This window comes from Petromyzon marinus, chromosome 36 (assembly GCF_048934315.1).
Source record: "Petromyzon marinus isolate PM22_M1 ecotype Great Lakes invasive population chromosome 36, UKy_Petmar_22M1.pri1.0, whole genome shotgun sequence".
NCBI classification, from domain to species: domain Eukaryota; kingdom Metazoa; phylum Chordata; class Hyperoartia; order Petromyzontiformes; family Petromyzontidae; genus Petromyzon; species Petromyzon marinus.
The window spans coordinates 9,567,526-9,587,227 of NC_133702.1; the positions used below are offsets into that span (position 1 = coordinate 9,567,526).

Genomic DNA, 19,702 nt, shown 5'->3' on the forward strand with positions numbered 1-19,702 from the left:
CAAATTTCTCCATGAAACCATTGGCTACAACTGGAGATAAGGGAGAACCCATTGGGGTACCTTCAACTTATTTGTAGAATGTTCAATTCCAGGTGAAGTAAGTGTTGGTGAGGCAGTGTCTAACCAGGGCCGGTACATCAGCATTCAGTCCTTGTTGGACCAAATCTTCAATGATTGCAATGGTGTCAGGCACAGGAACTTTGGTAAACAAAGATACCACATCGAAACTGACAAGCAAATTACCTCGAGATAGTGAGATGTCTTTAATTGAAGATATCTTTTGAGCTGAGTTAAGTACATCTGAGGCGGTCTTACCAGCATATATCACTCAAAGACACGGTGGCCACGTGCGCGTACGCGCGTGTAGGCGAGACATCTGCGTGGATTTCTCAATCCACCCCAAAGCACGCCCTCCCCTCCCACTCCCCCCTCAAGCCCACGCCACCTCGCCGCCCGGTAACTTAGAGAGCCCCCGTGGCCATGATTCTCCCGTCGATGTCCTCGTATATATCTTCGGCGGCGATGGCGGCGAGCCGCGACGCCCTCTGCGAGCGGCGGAGCCTGCTGGCCGCCCTGGCGCGGGCCCCGTCTTCGCCGCCGCCGCGATACCACAGGTAGCAGTAGCCAAGCGGCAGCAGCAGCGTCGCGTAGATGATGTGCAGGCCGATGTCGCGCTGCGCCACCTCCCAGCACGAGATCGAATGTGGCCTCGCGCACTCCGTGCCCAGCTCCAGACCGCTCAGGGTGCTGATCAGTGTGCGCTGCGCACACCAGGGGCGCGGTAGTTAGGAGAAGCATTATCATCGTCGTCATCACCACCACCACTTGTGTCACCACCACCAATAGCATCATCATCATGTACTATTCGTAGCTCCATCATCGCCATCATCTTCAGACCATTGTTAAAAAAAATTCCCACACCTTGATAGCCCGGCGCCTAGTCTTGTTGCAGTTGCACCGCCTGCACACTCAATGGCTACGATACCTGGTGGGCAAGGGAGGATGGGGTAGGTGGGCAGGGCATGGGACCACTGTGGCCCGAGTGCCCACGCCAGGTGGTCATTGATGCCCAGAGCTGGCTTAGCGCCAGGGCTTTTGGGGCTTACAGGTTGGGAGCTGTCGACATTTCAAGGGTCTCTAACAAAAATGTATAGACAGCTTTATACCGTTGGAAACGCAGTGCCGTTGTAGGGTATAGAGATTGTCGGCATAAGGCACTACCACGAGAAGACAACGTTCCTCTCCCTGAAATTCCTCTATGATTGCACCCCGCATTTGCATTACATTTGAGGTAAAAAAAAATCAGTATCACGAAACCACAACATGGCTAAGATGCTCATGATAATTTTATTTTGGGTTAGATCGCGTCAATAAACGTGCCAACAAAACATGCCAAAAACAACATTGGTGGTGAAAGCTTTCGCGTCAATAGGCTAAGGTGGATGTGGCAACGTCAACATAATCCGTGGCATACCTATGGGACCCTTTTGCCAATGTCAATATTATGAGAGAAAAATAAGAATGGGCTTTACGCTTTCTGACAAAAAACAGGAGGTGGTAAGATGTTCAAACACCGAACAGATACCAATTACAAGGCATCGTGCACTGCATTAACCACAGATACTTGTGGCAAAACATGGAAACAAACGCCCTGATAACATATGCATTGCCTTTTAAACTGGTTGGCCTGCACCAGAGACAGCCTTCTTTGTGGCCTCTTCTCAACAGTGTTAGACCAGAGAATGTCAAAAAGCAATAAAACACCAGCCTGTTCTTATTTTTGTTCATCATTTTGATACTGGAAAAAGGGTATCGTAGATATAACACGAATTATGTTGACATGCCGCATCCATCTTAGCCTTGTAACATGTAAGCTTCCGCAACCAATAGTTGTTTTTGGCATGTTTTGATGGCACTTTTTTTTACGCGATCTAACCCAATTTGCAATTATTAATTTTTTCATCATAACTTAGTTTTTGTTCTTGATCTTAACTCCCGGTCCGGCTGAAATTTGAACGCTGTAAATCCCGGACAACGGGACTCTTGTCCGACTTAACCTCGACGCCGATCGCACCATGAGGAACTTGGGCTTGCCGCACGTCGCGTTGACGCGCTCCAGCTGGGCCGCGTCGTGCAGCCACAGCACGAGGTAGCGGATGGAACAGTCGCAGTGCCAGGGGTTGTCCTCGAGCGTGAGCTTCATCAGCCGATGGAGGTGGTCGAGCGCGCCCGGAGGCACCGTCTGCAGCTGGTTCCCCTGCGCACGACGGCAGGGGTGGGTGGGGATTTGAGATGGGGGGGGGGGGGTGGCGGGGGGGTGTGGGGTCGGGGTAGCAGAGATGGGGGTGAACCTTATTATTAATAATATGATTACGCTTGTTTGCCCAAGAAAGCCTCACATAATCTCATGATATATTTTCTTTCTTCTCAGGAAGGTCCTGCTTTGTGTTCGCAGTATGGGGGAGGAGGAGGAGGGGGGGGGGGATGTCGGCCGTGTATAATCCCCACCGAGCAATTTGCCGCGGGATAATTTCCTTTTATTACTTGCCAAATTTTAACGGTCACGCCGGGTGGCACGCAGTCGGCGCCACCACTCTTGCGAATGCCCTCGCGGGAGATCTTTGACGCCCACCGCGAAGTAGACGGCGGCGGGGCATTTGACTGCGCTGAATACACACCGCAGTGATGATCAGGGCGGCCGCTGGACTCGGACCGTGAACCTCCGCTAGCTATGAGTGGCGAATGCGCTACCACCCGGCCGCGTCACCGCTCGCATCCGAGACGGTTGTAACGCTCCACGTCAGCGGAGTATTCTACGCGACGCGTGTGCGGTGCGGCCACGTCCATTTGTCGTGCTCTACTTCCATGCTTCCACATCTGTGAGTTAATTTTCTATCTACAGATCTACAGGACCCGTCGTGGGCCAAAACATGGACAAATCTCAATGAAAGGCTACGATCGCCGCCGTCATTGAGGACACGGCACATTAGAGGGAGCAGTGGGTTTTAATAAATTGCCGTAAACAAAATCACCTGGAATGCGCCCAAGCTCATCCGAGCTTGGGAGATAAGCAGACGTTGAGCCTGGCTATCACTTCGAAGGACGACCCTCGCACACAAACACGTTTTCACAGGGCTGCAGGGCTACAGCAGAGGGCAGTGCGGTAAAAAAAAACCATAGTTGTACTGTGCTTCTGTGCTCCCGTCAATATGCTGCCTGCCGTCACCAACCCGCGCTGACGAACATGGTGAGGTGTGGTCGAATAACCCTCATGACCCGCACGGCGTGGAGGAGACCCCCATCCAGCAGTGGATTGACAAAGGGCCTCTCGCGTAGACGCAGATATTTGAATTCAGCTGAGAAGAAAGACCCAGATGACCCGTGCAGCCCTTTGTCGAGGCTGTGCAGCCCCAACTGGTGGATCGCCAATGGTGGGAAATTAGAGGAAGTTACACGGAGAGATCAATCAAATAATCGTACTTAAAACTCAAATGTTACGTGAACTCGAATGAAGCAACAGCGCAATACAAATCGCGCAAAAAGCGAGGACGAATATTACGCTCGCGGATTCACAGCTGTCAAAAGCGCAGTTTGCGAATCGCGTGTCACGCGGTGGCCCAGTAGCATGCCCGACCTTATCAAGTTTCAAGGCCGATTATTTTTTTATTTATTTTAAATCTCCCTGCTTATCCATTGACGCCAAGACCGTGGAGGCGCCACCCGCCGCCGTCGTTGCCGCCGCGCGACTCTCGCTCTGCGCGATCGGCGCCGCTTCAAGTCGGAGTTCGCGTCGCTCGAACGACTTTTGACGCCGTCCACGGAGATCGTTGCTCGCATCAGACTGAGATGGTTATAAAAATGAGATGCCGGTGGCGATGATGATGGTGGTGGTGGTGACGATCGTGACGACGACGACGGCGGCGGCGGCGACGGCGGCGGGTTAACGACACATTTATATTTACGCGATCTAACCCAAAAAATGTTACTACAAATAAATTGATCCCATTTCCACACAAGTAAACAATAATTGTGCCGCAGCTTCATCCTATCACACACGTTTAATTCGATCTCGTAGATAAGAGGAATACAATGTGCCGATTGCATTGTTCACCAATCGCGCCCATTATGTTCAGTGCGTTTAAGAGACATTAAGCCAGGGTGGACACGTGGATCAAAGCACTGAGCCAGCACCGCTTAGATCTGGGTTCGAATTCAAGTTTCAGCCACCAGGTTCTCTAGGGCAGTAGTAACTCGATGTTTTCAATCCGGTCATGAATCACTGCACGAAAAAAAAACGCTTTAAATTTTGTTTGTCAATTTATTCAGATGAACCCCCGCTGAAAATTTAGATTTTCAGTTTGCTCCGGCTAGCAAGAGATATAATATCTAGAATTGGTGACAGCCGATGGACAAGACAGGCAATGGAATGGCAGCTTAAGGAGAGGACGCACCCAATAGGATGACTACAACAGAGATGGAGCAGAGAGATCACTCCATGCAAAGACGTGAGATTAATTGTGCGGCCTTGCAGAACCACGAAGGTCGGCAACGCTCTTCATCCATCAGTGGCAAGACAATGATCGACGACGATGACGGCGATGATGAGGATGGCTTGGGGAAGTCTCCACCTAGCAGCGGTACCGTACAATGTCCTGGGAAGACTCACAGATTTCCCCAGGATGGATGTCTGCCTCAAACGTAGCACGATCCCCTGGAGATCCAGGACCTGCGGGTGACTTCACTACCCACTGGTGGTGCCCCTACACCGACCCGGCGCTCGGCACCTGGAGCAGCAGCCTCTTGGTGTTGCTGGGCACGTCCGTGGGGAACTCCGTCAGCCCCTTTTTGGAGCAGTCGACCGTCGAGTCTCTGTAGCATATGCAGCCGGCGGGGCAGGCGGCCGCGCCGTGAAGCAGAGCGAACGCGCACCACAGCGCCAGCGCCGGCATCGTCCCTGGCTGTGGGGAGCGCGAAGAAAAGAAGCCCCCCCCCCCCCCCCACGGCGACATTCGCGTTTAACTGCTCAAAGAGTGCCTCGGCAGCAGACCACGCTTTCCCACCTGATGACGGACGCTTGTGCTGCGTTCGAAACATCGTGATTTGTTCTATTTCATTTGTATACCTACGTGACTTTACCGAAAGAACCGAAGGGTATGCTCAAAGAGCGTCCGGTGTGATGGTGTCGCGTCGCCGTCCGTGCCGAGCGCATCCCTCGCGGTCGCTGATGAACCGCGGGCGAGCTGGAAGGCGTCAGCCGTGCGGTGAGCCGACGCTACCAACGATTTCCCTTTCTCTGCCGTTCTCCACATATTAAGATGGTTTTTTTAGCTAATTAATGAGTGTTTCTACTTGTGGGAGGAAACTGGAGCACCCGGATGAAAACCCAAGCGCGTGAGGGGGAAGCACTCTATCCCGTACAGGAAGGAGAGATGAGATGAGTTCACACTTTAATGTGCCACCGTCTCTTGGCAGAGCAAGGGTTATGGTACCTTGACGCCAATGGGAAGGGAGTTTTGCGAAATTTGTGAGATCCACCAACGCTCACAACCGCCACAGATCTAAATCACCTCCCGGATTATTACACAGTTCCTGAGCACGGGTCCAAAGGCCCAAAGCATCAAGCGGCCAGCATCAAACGTCACTCTCTGAGTTGTAATCGTTACGAGTTAACAACGCGTCTCTTGAATTGAACGAGGTTATATAAGAGAGTGTTTGGGAAGGGAAGAGAAGTGACGAAGGTTGGTTATCCGCTACGACACGGATCGGGAAAACGCGCACACTGACAATAAATGTGAGCATGTGTGTTGAACTTATTTTCGCACCGTACGTAGCCAACCGCGCTAATGCGAGTTGCGGGGAAGAGACAACGAACTGAACACGAAAGGCAGTTTCAGGGGACCTCCTTTGCCAGTATCAAAACATGAGAATAGGTTTTCCCCTTTTTTCTGGCAACAAAACAGGTGTTAAAATGGTAAAACACCAAACTGAAACATTTTTTAAAGGAATCATGTCTGCATTAACCACATATACTTGTGGTGGTGTCTACGTGACTTTACCGAAATAACCAAGAATATATATCTTAACACCTGTTTTGTTGCCAGAAAAAAGGGGAACGCCTATTCTCATGAAAGGCAGTTCTAAATACATTTGTTTTCAATCGAGATGATGTAAAAGTGCGAAAATACAATGGCTTCCTTATATCGGAAAGGAGAGCGTTCCAGACGGCCGCAGAAGCGCATCTGAAAGCGCGCGATGCAGCGACCGTTTTTGTTCGATGGCCAGTCAAAAGCTGCTGCTGCGAGGATGCGTGGAGTTCGCGTGATGATGTATGCTCCCTGACGAGATCAGCCGCGATATTGTGGTTCATTTGTGGCAAGCAACGTGCAACAAAACGCCGACCAAGTGCACGGTAAAGCGGTGGTGAGATGAACGAAGCATTGAATTACACCGAGAGAAAGAGGATCTCCATGGAATGGGAAAGCACACGCATGAATACAGACACCAGCTGTGTTGTCGAGAAAAGCAAGTGGGCTTGGGCAGGACGTGTCATGGTTAGAATTGGGACGATGGCCGTTGGAGAAGACTGATGATGGAATGGCAGCTGGAGGCGAGGACCCCACACACGAGGATGACTACCATGGAGATGGAGCGGTGATAATCACTTGGAGCGCAGCAGTGAGATGGATTGTGGCATCGCAGCATGGGGAGGACTTTGTCCAGCAGTGGATAGACGGAAGACTGATGATGCTGTTGAATATCTATATTAAATAGCCTGCGGAGACAAGATAACTCACCCTGTTACTACGCCTGATCTCGTCATATCTCGGAAGCTAAGCGGGATTGAACATGGATAGTGCTGGGATGGGCGACCACCATGCACAAACGGGCTGCCACAGGACGGAGTCTCGACTCTGTGTGTGCAACAGAGGACAGTGCAGCAAAATCAATAATTGTACTGAAATTCTAGGCTCCCGCGCCGAGATGCTAGTCGTACTCACCAACCCGCAATGACCAGCGTGGTGACAGGAGGGACAAATAACCCACACAACCCGCACAGCGTGGGCAGGCCGCCATCCAGCAGTGGATTGCCACGAGGGCTGTACGTGTACACACAGCAGTGATGTGCAGAGGAACCGCGGGTCTCTGTCATTTCTTACACACACCGCACAACCGACCTACCTCTTTCCGGAATCCCCTTGAGTTTTACTCGCGAAATCTCGCGCGCAGACCTTGCAGCGATGGGAACAAAACGAGAAATGGAAATCGACTAAAACGAGACGCGCGCGTGCTCGCTCGCTCACTCGGCTCGATGACTAACGCATGAAAAAATAAATGTCCGGCACAAATTTCTGCAAACGAGTGGCATTTATTTTTTGAGCAGAGTGCGCCCACAAATGGCTCTTGATTGGGCACTCAGAAAGGGGAACTGCTGGCCCTGTGAGTGGGGGGGGTTACTCGCTCCCACGTAGACCAAGCTGCCGCTTAAGCCATGCGTGACCCGTGATGGATGTTCGTGCACTGATAGCGGATTCCGTTAGCCTGAAAGCTACCACATTTCAGGAGGGCTCAACGCTAAATCGGGAGGGGGTGGGTGAGACCCATGGCTAGCTGGCGGATCCCTCCCCTCCGTCGGCCCCAACAACAACAACCGCCATTCGCCAATAAGTGGTGGTGACGTCCCCACGGCGCTTGTGCCAGGCCATGTGCACGCTCAGGCCACGTGAAGTGTCGAACGACCGCTGGCAAGTGGTCACGGGACAGACCCAGCAGGTTGCCATGGGTTGACTGAGATGACTGGCCGATGCACCACCTGTGGCCCCCTATTATGCCAACTTGCTGTGCTTTATTCGCCCGGCACTCCGCTCGTTGTTGTGAGCGTTGCTCCTCTGCCCCTCCGTCCCTCCGTCATGCCCCGCCCACTTTTACACAGCCACGCCCACTCCATCGATAGGCCCCGCCTACACCCATGCGAACCAGATTCGTATTCATTCATACTGGAGGAAAAATCCGATTATCTGTAAAGCTCTTTATCACAGATGTCCAGTCGGGGCACGGGGTAAGAAGGCTACAACAACAAACAGTACAACAACAACAACACGATAGGAGTGCAAAATACAAGAAAGGTCAACAGATCACCCAAACACAAACAAATACAACATTAAACCATCCCCCGCATCCTACCAGACAAAGCCCACCGAGGGATTAACCCAGACCGCTGTTCGCGTGGTTCTTGACCTTTTCCTGAATCGTCAGTGGAAAATAACTTGAATTAATATCCTGGTCTTAGTTTTGAATGCCGTTAATTGACTTGCTTAATAAAGATATATATTTTTTTTCAAGGAAATGGCCCCAATATTTCAAACAGATTCTTCACAGGGAGGGGGGAAAGAGTCAGCGAGGCTTTTTTTGGAATGAAAAAATGTTAAAATAATATTGTATTTCGTAATTTGCATGTGCTGCTACTGATGTACACATTTTATACGCATAAATATAAAGAATAATGGGGCAATGCAGATAACATTGCCACCTTCGTGTGTGTGTGTCTGTATACATGATTGTGTATGCATCTGTGCGTGCCTGCGTGTGTGCTCGTGGTGAGTGGAGAGTGGTAGCATCGTGGTTAGCGCGCTGCACTAAGAACTCGGCGACCCGAGTTCGATTCTCGCTCACGGTCAACACCAGTGACAATTATCTGAATCGGTCCCAGGCCTCCCCTAGGTCAACTCAGCCTTAAATGTGTACCTGCTGCTGTGCCTAAACATCGCCACTGGGGAGACAAAGGCGCGGTGCTGTGCCAACCACCCGCTCGTGTACCGTTCCGGCATTCATGTAGGTGCTACTCACTAACAGCACTTTTCCCAAGAGTGTTAAGGCTATACGGGGGATCTTTGTCTTTGTAGCATTAAACGCACTGGCCACCTGGGTTCGATTCCCGACCGCCACGACGGACGCCTGCGGTGAGTGACAGCTGAACCGGTGCCGGGCCTCTAACACCTTGGGGCGATTGGTCAAGATCAGCAGTGGGACGTGTTGCTGACCATGCCACCACCACATGTGCCATGTGTGCCTTCATAGGTTCTCTCTGACAGCACTTGCCCCAGCGGTCTGTTAAGGCTACACGTGGGATCTTTGTCTTTGTGCTTGTGTTACCTATGCACATTCAGTGTATATTTAAATGTGTATCTCTGTTATATACATCTCCGTGTGGTCCTTTGTGTGTGTGTGTGTGTCATACCTGTGTATGTATGTATATTAATTACTCAAATGAAAGCAATATATTTCACAGAATAGGATTCTTGCAAGAGATAAACATTAGCAATCGTCATTACATGGTATTACACAAATAGCTCAACGATAGCATATGCAAGGTAAAACAACGACCGTTACAATAAAACAATGACATTCATATTTCTTCCACAAATATGGCGTCACTGATATCTGCCTCTTTACTCCACATTCATAAATTAAGACATTTTTCATGCTGGCCCAACAGTGCGGTCTAAACGGGTAGGTAGGGCACGGACTCTCGAGAGAGACGGGAAAACTTTATGTGGAGCTGAACGGACTTGCCCATGAAGGGGCTAGTGAGGGTTTAAGGCAGTCGCTCGCTTCTCCCGTTAGTCGAGGGGGCGGAGGAGCGACGCTCGCAGTGGCGAGCGGCAGCGAAGGGCCGCAAAAAACCGCAGCAAATCGCCACGGTGGCAGTGCCGGACTAAACTCGTGCGGGGCCTGTAGCATATGTTATAAAGAGGCCCTAAATAAAAAAAAAAACACGTAAATATTTAAACACAATTTTTTTACTTGCAGAGTAAAGTAATTGTATTTTTTCATTTGCTATACAGCCAGATAATACGATAAACCGCTAACCTTAAACACCCAGTCGTTCATAAAAGTTGAAGGCAGTGTAGTACTATAGTAATAGAGCAAGTGCAGAATCACTGAACCGGAATTGATAGCTTGAAAGCATTTAGCGCTGGGCCCTTGAAAGTGCGGGGCCCGTAGCTGCATATGTAGCTACTTTTGCTGCTAGGATCATCCGGAACTTCAGCGAACCTTCGACACTTCACGTGGCCTCACCGTGCACCTAGCCGGACACAATCACTCGGGCTGATGTGACCGCCAATTCGTGGCACGTGACAGCTTGCTGTCAAGTGTGTTTTCGTAGTTGTTTCCGCTGTTGTCGTGCCTCGTGCGTGAAGCAGTAACCACGGGCAATATGCAGAGCAGCAAGTGCCGGGAGAGCTGTGGAGTGAGTGCTGATTGCGTCGGTACACGCTGACGGCATGCGGGGCAACCCATCGTCGACTGATAGCCACGCTCACCCCAATCCGCGTCCACCAGCATCGAAACCATCTCTGCGGCTTCATCTCTCTGCCCATGTGTTTTTGTTTTTTAACACTTTTGTCTTATTCCCACAATTTGTATTCCAATTGTGCTGTCCAATGCCATGTCACGAGACGGAATGTAGGATCAGAACACTCACCAGGGCGGTGTTTCACTTCGTGTTTGCCTTCGCGAAACACTAATCGCTTAGTGAAACACCAATCGCTTAGTGAAACACCAATCGCTTAGTGAAACACCAATCACTTGGTAAAACACCAATCGCTTAGTAAAACACTAATCACTTAGTAAAACACCAATCGCTTAGTAAAACACCAATCGCTTAGTAAAACACTAATCACTTAGTAAAACACTAATCACTTAGTGAAACACTAATCACTAAGTAAAACACTAATCCAGGGGATGGGCAACCTGCGGTTCCGGAGCCGCATGCGGCTCTTTAACGACTGCTTCGTGACTCGTTATTTATTAAGGGCCGTCTCGTATTCACCACACAGTGAAATATTTAGGTTTTCTTTTTACGAATTAGACAAAAATTACCCTTCTGGTTATTTTTTGGGTTTCCGACCGGGTCCTCCGGTTTTCGCTCCATATTTAGAAACGTGCGTTTAGACTATTTAAATTATTGCACCGCTTTAAACGTCCAAATGGAAAGCCACTTTGTTGGGCTATCAATTGTGGCCAGGCCGCTTTTCAAAAATAAGTGAAGACCTGCATGGGCTTTGTCTGGTAGGATGGGGATGGTTTCGTTGTATTTGTTTGTGTTTGGGTGATTTGTTTACCTTACTTGTACTTTACACTCCTATCATACGTTTGTGTTGTTCGGTGTTGGAACGTTCTTACCTGCCCTACTGGACATCGGATTTCTCCAGTACAAATAAATATTCGGATTCTAATCCATGACCGTCCACATTATCTGGCAGTCCTCCTCAATACAGATGTTGGCCCTCAGCTCGCTCGCTGTCCCACGACTCAAAGACTCTCCTGGCAGAAGCGCCGTTTCTCCCTGGCTGCTCCATCGCATCCCCTCTGCAACAGCAGCAGCGACAGCAGCAGGCTCAGATCCAGTGCCGTGTTCATGTCGGGCCCATAAGGAACCCTGTGAGAGCCGATCTCTGTGCAGCCTCGATGAGTCGCGACTGGAAATGTACCTTCCTTCTCGTGAAAACGTGTGCCTTATAAATATATAGATGCTTTTAACTCGTATTATTAAAGAATGGCCCGCACGAGCAGATATAATAGAAATGCTTTTGCGATCCCTTCGAGTTACTTGTTTTAGCCACCTGTTCCAACACGTTCAGCTCCAGAGAAATCTGCAACACATGGCATTCAAACCGATCTATATATATACATCCTGTATAGTTGTTTTTTTAGCTGGAATTTAGCCAATTAAGCAGACAGCTACATTGAATGCGATGGTGGGTGGGGGGTGTAGTCATTTTTGGAACGTTCGTGCATTATTATTATTTTAAAAAAAGCTTAAACCCATCAAATGTGCACGTTTGCTGTGTTTAATCACAGTAATGAAAAGTAGCGTGCCATCATGTCCGACGACTATAGTTTGCAATCAGTGCACTATGCCAGATATGACACGCGGTTTCCAGAAGAAGAAAAAAAAACGGACGATGGCAAAGAAAACTGGAGCAAGGGCTGAAGAGTGCGCAGAGAGATACAGCACGGTGAGGTGACCGCGTGGAATTTCGCCGAGAGATGAGACGGAACGCTGATGCGTCGAGGAGCAAATGGCAATTCGAGACATCGTATTATTCATTATTGACTGTGGAGGAAAGTAGGTAGGCTTGGACGAGACAATGGATGAGACTGGAGACGGAATTGCGGCCAAGGTATAAGAAGACGCACCCAAGAGGACCACCGACATGGAGATGGAGTGATGAGTGATCTGAAGCTGCTGCAGGAGTGAAACGGATGTCGGCATCACAGGGATGACGACATTGAGCTACTTTGATTCAGCAGTGGATAGGCAATGACTGATGGCGATCTTCGTGTTTACATGTTAACACTGGTATATGTTTAGATTTTATTTTTTCAGAAGATGTATGATTTAATGGTGCCGTACATCAGGGCGTTTCCAAGCCACTCATTCACTCACTCGGGCTAATCCCGTGATGTGTTCAGCCTTTCAATCAGAATCACGAGAAGTCACCATCATCTCTATGTGGTTCAGGTCAGGATTATTTCTTTAGAACTACTGTTTGTGTTTAGTTTATTGTCCTTCCCCCGCACCTCCGATTAGCACGATTGGCTACGTACGGTGTTAAAGAAGTTCAACATATATACAGGTTCTCCTTCTCGGTCGGGCGATGCCTTGGGCAGTGCATCTGTAACTCCATTGTAACATTTTAACAATCCCGTGGGACGATCCCAAACAGTGAAACTACTTGAGCGCATCTCAAGACTTCCAGCGGAGCCCAAAGGGAACATTCGCCCACGTTGCACTCCAATGGACTCTCTCTCTGCCGGTTTAAATAAAATGCTTAATTGACCAATTGACCTCGATAAAATCTGGCGAATATCTTCAAGCAGTGAGCCACACCGACCCGGTCACACGTTTAAAAACGTATAACTTTAGATGTGACCGGATGGCCGAGAGGTGAGAGTTGTGAGCTGGAACCGCAGTGATCCTGCATACGATTCTAGGCACCTACCTGTGATTAAATCGGGTTCTCAAAGTTACCCTGAAACTGGCCCTCAAGCTTAACCTTGAACCTACGTACCTTCGGTCTGACCCATGAACCCACCAACAAAGACTGTGGCTGACCTTCGATCTGTCTCTCACGCTCACTGAACGTATCTCTGGCCGACCCTTGAACCAACGAACAAACCCTCAAACGAACCCTTGTATAGTTAATACTATATAATAAATAATTGCATACTGTACGTCACAATATAATTCTAAATACAATCGATGATCTTTGCCTGGTCTCTAATGACAACAACAGAGAACGCATTCAATTCGGTTGTCCACTTAATTCGGCTACAACTCTCGAGAATGTTTAAGTATCGGTCTGACTGGCGTACGATGAGCATTAGTCCCGGCGGTAGAGCGGCCCGAAAAGTAGCGGCACCTAAGGCACTTGAAGACATCTCCAGAAGTCGTTGCTCTGTGACGTCCGTTGCGTTGCCAAACAACAAACGCACGGCGCGACCCGAAAACTCACAACGGAGAGCCACACGGCGCGAACACGAAAAAAAACTACAAAATACCGACTGCGGGACGCGGGATTCTTCCACAAGCCCCCAAAGAGCTTCCGCACGTGAATTATTATTAACGTGGTGCACGTTTGCCGCGGAGCGGGGTGGCAGTGGCAGCGCCAGTGGCTGCGCCTGCAGCTGCAAGGACAAAGAGTTCCTATCAATTATTGATCACGGCGCCGCCGCCGGCAACTACTGCCACGGGGCAAATTAGGCACTCGGTGAAATTGAAATGCAGACGCGATGTTTTATTCATGCGGGGGCATCGCGGCCGCCTGTGGGGAGGATTCGGGGCGGAGCGGTGCCGGAGTTGGGCGCGTCGTTTCCGTGAAGGCGCGTGCGGGTTTTTTTTTTTTTTGCGGGGTGAATTTTGTTGCCGTTGTTGCAATAGTTGTTTTGCCCCATTGCTGATGTTATCGGATCTCTGGCAAGAGCAGTGCGACGGTCGCCGTGATCGGATATCACAGAGCCACCTTTGAGGTGCCCTAAAGTTACCCCTAATCCACGGAGCATTTGTTCAGATTGTTAGCAGAGCAACTCAGCCCTTCCCGTTGGAGAATGGCCCACGGAAGCGGATATCACAGAGCTGCCTCTGAGATCCTATTAAGTGGCCTCTGGCCAGCACTGAAGGGAGCAGAACTTTCCCACCTGCTCTGCCCTTGACAGTAATGCTTGTGATATGACAGTTCGACCATCTTTTTTATTGCAGGACTAGAATCTCGCCAAATTATGTACAGAACCAATATTAATGTAAATAAAAAGTGCAATTATTGGTGGCCGGGCTGAGCCCATCAACTCACTACACTTAAGAACCCGGTTTATTCACAGGCACCTGGCTTTGAACCCATGACACGGGTGGAGCTGACTCATCGCTCTCACCTCTGAGCCACTCCGCATGCCTCTGACGACGCACGCTTCAGGAAACGAACCGGCCTCTCTCCCTCAGTGGTGACAAAGGGTCCTTGCCACCTTGATAGGTACGAGTCTCAGCCAGCGGCGCAGCAATGGTTGGCATGGGCCCTGCGGTGTGAGAAATGAAAATGGGGGCCCTGCCCTGTCATCCAATTTGTCCCACCCTTCTTCGTAGCCTTGGTGGATTTGACCCCTCCGGCCAGCGGAGCCGGGTGCAGTTGCAAAGCCTGCACACCCGCAAGTGACACCACCAGTCTCAGCACGATCTAGCGATGGCTGCGGACGAGGGCTGGCAGTGGACGTCGATCGGCATGCCCGTGAGCAGGTCACGTGACTGCAGCTCGAGCCCGAACCGGTTCAGAATCTCCAGTGCCTGATTGGGACCTGGGAAAGAAAAAAAAAACAACCACGTAAATTGGATACGTAATTCAAGGGAATCATCATCGTCGTGATCAGCCATGATCTACACACTGCTGGATGAAGGCCTCCTCCATTTCTATATCTCATGGTCTAGCTCCTGCACACAAGCCAAGTCATTGTTCCATCTCCAGAGCGGTGGTCCTAAGAATTATTTTTACTTGGATAGGGCCCCATTGGTTACAGGTAGTGTACTCACCTATACTATCTGGAAAACCAGCAGTGGCATTGTCATTGTTTAACGAGACCGACTCAGGTGTTGAGTCTCAGATGGTCGAAACCCATCCAGTGTTTGTTTGCTTAAACAAATGCTGACCATAGGACGATGAACTGATATTGATGTCACCGTTTTGCAGAGAGATCAAATGAAAGTGGGGTGATGTATTTCTTTTTTTGTCATGACAGATCAGCTAGATCCTGTGGAACAGTGACTAGACCCAGGAGCAAAATGGAATGCTCCGTAACGCAGAAGGTTTCTGAGCTTGTTTTCACGTTTGCAATGGGGAAACTAATTGTCCACCTGCAGTGGCACTCCTCCTTTAAAATGTACATCAACGCATCAACACGACCGACTCATAGAAGTCATCTTTGAGAGGCTGCGGGGGTAATTCATGTAAACGCCACGGTGTAGGTTCAAGTTGCCGTGCCATGCGTGTTGTTGGACACGATGTCCGGCACATCGCCTCGCGTGCTGACAGCTTCATTTCAGTTCCAGAAGACGCTCCCAGCATATCACGTTGTCGCGTGTAATCAATTGAACTCAGAAATCTGTTCCCGAAGAAGCGTTTTGAGCAAAACGTCGGACCATCATACCAAACACGTAGTATAAAAATAAAACGCGTAAGAAAGGGCTATGCATCAATTTTCTTATTCAAACTGATTGTACGTTACATTTCTGGTGAGATGGCCAGATCCCTATAAAGTAGTTAGCGTTGACTTAGCAAATTGTCCGTCAAATATTTTCATGGGCTGACTTTTCCACCAAACGTACTTCCCCACCGCATTCGGCTTTATTTCTTCAGGAAGTGGTAAACACCCTGTGAATACATTCACTTTTGCTCAAGACAGCATTCTGTTGCGGCCGAGAGATGGGCAACGTTGATGAGAAGCCTGCGTTGCTCTGCTCTCCCTCGCGGCACCAAAACGACTCATCCACGGAGCGAGCGAGCGCTCGCTCGCCATACGCAACGATGATGAGCGCTGAGAAAGAAAACAAATTTGACAGCTGAGCTGCGAAAGTTTACACAGCCTCGCTTTGCGGAGTTCTCCGTTTTCAAAGAAATTTAAGACTCGTTAATAACCCTTCGCCGCGTAATATATAATGCCAGGTAGACGCGCGGGCTGTCGTGAGCCTTCAAAATAGGCTCGGCGTTTTTGCCGAGAGCGACTTTTGTTCGTCTTTCTTTCACCGTGCAGCTGTCGACGTGTTTTTTGGGCTGCTTAACCAAAAGTCAAAACTTCAGACTTTTATAGCAGAGCCAGGTCCAAGTGTGCCCTGGTAAAACAGGGCAATCATCTGAGAGCTTAATTCATGAAGAACATCGGAGTGAGCAGGGGGCAAAGGCACCTGCCCACATATACGCGCAACTTGTTGAGTCGTTAATAATACAGCTCCTTGCCAATGTACTGGTGGATGAAGTCCTCCTCACACCACGTATGTTTAGGGGGACGGTTTGACCATACTTCACCACGCTGGGCAGTACGGGTTGATAAAGTTGGGGGGGGGGGGGGCAGGATCGGTTCACGTGCCACTCGCCACTGATGTTAGCCGTGGCCAGGAATTGAACGCAAGTCGCGTTCAACGCAAGTCAGTGAATGAAAGGAGGGAAAGTGTGGAAGGACTTTGCTGAGCAGCAGAAAGTTACAGGATAACTACAACAACAAAGGCAAGAGTTAAGGTGAGTATAAGGTGGATAGGTCATGGGGTCAGAGGTCACCCCACCTTGCTGCGAGTCTTTGCAGGAGTCCAGACAATCCAGCAGGGTCCGCCCGAGCACTCGGTTTGAAATATTCTGTGCACGGCAAAAGAAGCGAAGCAAATTATTTCCAACCAAAATAGTCATCTTCCTCTGGACAAGTTAGGCGTTTGCATGTTTTGCTTTGCAGGAGCGTGTAGCTCTCACATCAACCGCAGTAGCAGCAGCAACAGCATTTTGTTGTAACCTATCGGGCCGTGCAAAAGCCATCATTACCCCAGAAGTTTTTATGGTGAACCCTCGCTTCGAAATTTGTCGAAGTCACCCGTAGGCAACATAATTGCACGCTATAGCTGCAAACCTTTCGGGATATGTTAACAAAGCCTGCCTACAGATTTAAGCAAAGCGACAAAATAAAGCACGTTGGGTGCGACAAATGGATATTTGTCCTCGACAACAGCGGAGTCGACGGTGGATCGCCCTTCCCTCTCCCTAGCGACGTTCTCGTTTTGAGGTCGCGTCGAGGGCCCAGCGGCGATCGGTCTTCGTGACTAAAGTCGCAATAACGGCCACGTACCGACCCCCCCCCCCGCCCGCCCGTTCGCAAAAAAAAAACATAAAAAAGAGAAGCACCAGCCGTGCGGTCGCCCCCTTCCCCCTCCCCCAACCCCTGCCTCACCCGAGATCGCAGCTGGCGCAGCAGCGTCACGACGTCGACGAGCGTCTCCTCCACCAGCGAGAGCCGCACCCTCTCCGCCTCCACCAGCTGCAGCTCGGCCAGCAGCCTCTCCGCGCTCTCGCGGGACGAGGCCGCCGGTGACGCCGCCGCCGCCGCCGCCGCTGCCGCCACCACGCGGCTCTCGTCCCCGTGCCACGCGGGAGACTCCTCGGCCACGCTCGTTCCGTCGCGATCGCTCGCCAGATCCTGAGAGGGGCGGAGGGGAGAACGCGAGCGCAGTCGACAGGGGGCGGTTGCCACCTGTCCTAGCTTTCCCAGGATGGCCCTCTTGTTAAATCAAGACGTTGTGGGAAATCGCTAGGGCTTCCTGGGACATTATAAGTCCTGAATTTTTTTTTTTTTATCAGTGGCGTAAAAAGAATTGATCTCAGAGGTGGCAGCCCCAGTCACAAGACCCAGGGGTCGGCAGCAGTGCCGGATGATCCTAGTAGCAAAAGTAGCTACATCTGCTACGGGCCCCGCACAATGGCCCCGCGCTAAATGCTTTCATGCTATCAATTCCGGAGAAGTTATTCTGCACTTGAACCTTATGGCGGTACCCCGGGGTACCATCGTACCCCGGCTCTCGCATAATGTCCGTGATGCAGTCATTTTTAGTCTGTTGATGGTCGGCGATGCGGCAATCGACTCATCGCAGACGAGCTGTACACGATGCACTATTCAAAGTTGAAATTTTTCGATGAAGGATTTTTTTTAATGCTGTTTGGCGTTTCGACATCGCGGAGTAGCACCGACTTGCTTCATCCGGCACTGGTCGGCAACCACAATAACAAGAAGGGATATTTTTTTCGAATTCAAGAGCCTCAATGCATGTGAATCGCATCGCGAAGCAGTCATTACAGAGCCGCGCGCGGCTCCCGAGCCACAGGCTTCCGACCGCTGCACAAGACACATGCATACGACACAATGACTCATCACCGGTGTGTTGTTAAATTAGGGGCCGGTGACCACGTGCCTGTGTGTCTCTGTCGGTGTGTTTGTGTCTGTGTGTATGTCTCTGTCGGTGTGCGTGTCTGCGTGTGTCCCTGTCTGTGTGTACGTCTCCTTCCCCTACGTATGGTGCGAAAGAAGTCCAACATACACACACACACAAAGCACAGATCTCAGGTGGCTGAAGCGGCGCACTGCAACAAACCGTGGAACGCGTCGCGAACTCGCCGTCCACCGCGCGAGTGGTAATCAAGGCCGTAATTATAATATATATTGGGGGGGACACATCCCCCCCAAATATTCAAATATGCTCAAAATTCCCCCCTCCATATATTGCTATGCTATGTAAATAAAAACAATAATTTGCTAAACCTGGGCCACAATATCTGGAATTGTCTTCATATAACAATGCATAGATTCTGTTTATATGATTGTGGTTATGGTTGTACTTTATTAATCCCTAATCTCTGCCATTACAAACAATGAAACAAGAAAAGGTAAAAAATAAAAAAAAACAGAGCAATGTAAATACAATACACTATTAGACATTATTGTAAAAAAAATACATAAAAAGTCCATCCCATGTGTTAGTGAATTTTCTTTTATTTTAGGCCGGAAATGGCAGGAAATTAGTTTTCAAATTTAGATTTTTTTTCTGGGTTGGGACCCCCAGACCCCCTGGAAGATTTGGTCCCCCCCAATGTTGACTCCATGGCTACGGCCTTGGTGGTAATCACACTCGCCGTGTGCGGAAAGGCCAGTGTGTGGATGGATTTACGACGCAGACATCGATCTAGAGAGCCTGCTACTTCATTCATATCCATACGAGAGCAGAAGACGAAGACGACGAAGAAGAAGAAGACGAAGAATGAGTGAGTGATTGGTGGAGGCGACCGCCGTGCGCACACAGCTTCTCGCGGAGGAGGAGGAGGAGCAGCTCGACTTATTCAAATCAATTCCTCTGTTTTCTAAGACGTTGAGTCACCATCTTCACTAATGGAATTGTTCCTCTCAACAGTGCCAGCGGGTGTTATGCGCTCTGCATAATGCATCGTTTTTTTTATACGGCAGCACTCCCAAATATAATCGGACGAAATCTGTTACGTAAATAACTCTTCAACGTCAAATGTATTCACTGGATTCTAAACACATTTATTTGACGCAGTGTATAGGATATATTTACACAGTCTAACCCCCCAAAAAACCTGTATTATGGATGATATTGGTCGCGAAA

The 19,702-nt window shown here is 49.8% G+C and overlaps 2 protein-coding genes across 4 annotated transcripts in view; both read right to left on the reverse strand.

The window, feature by feature from the left end:
* Positions 1-239: 239 nt before the first annotated feature.
* GP9 (glycoprotein IX platelet) lies at positions 240-7,333 on the reverse strand. 2 transcript variants are annotated; one of them, XM_032966468.2, is made up of 5 exons: positions 7,180-7,321; positions 6,795-6,911; positions 4,785-4,958; positions 2,075-2,257; positions 240-761 (listed from the first exon to the last, which is right to left on the reverse strand). In XM_032966468.2, exons 3-5 carry the CDS (start codon positions 4,947-4,949, stop codon positions 462-464), a joined length of 648 nt encoding a protein of 215 aa, XP_032822359.1. In that variant the 5' UTR covers positions 4,950-4,958; positions 6,795-6,911; positions 7,180-7,321; the 3' UTR covers positions 240-461. The 2 variants fall into 2 exon arrangements, with proteins under 2 accessions (XP_032822359.1, XP_032822357.1); XM_032966466.2 differs by lacking the exon at positions 6,795-6,911 and having other exon boundaries at positions 7,180-7,333.
* Positions 7,334-9,276: 1,943 nt separating this feature from the next.
* Positions 9,277-19,702, reverse strand: part of LOC116949314 (EF-hand and coiled-coil domain-containing protein 1) — a 40,774-nt gene continuing 30,348 nt past the window's right edge. For both annotated transcript variants that reach the window (XM_032966465.2, XM_032966464.2), the window contains exons 7-9: positions 17,479-17,724; positions 16,826-16,895; positions 9,277-14,850 (exon numbers count right to left, since the gene is read on the reverse strand). In XM_032966465.2, the coding sequence (XP_032822356.1) occupies positions 14,723-14,850; positions 16,826-16,895; positions 17,479-17,724 (444 nt within the window). In that variant the 3' untranslated portion in view covers positions 9,277-14,722. The remainder of the gene's footprint in view (positions 14,851-16,825; positions 16,896-17,478; positions 17,725-19,702) is intronic.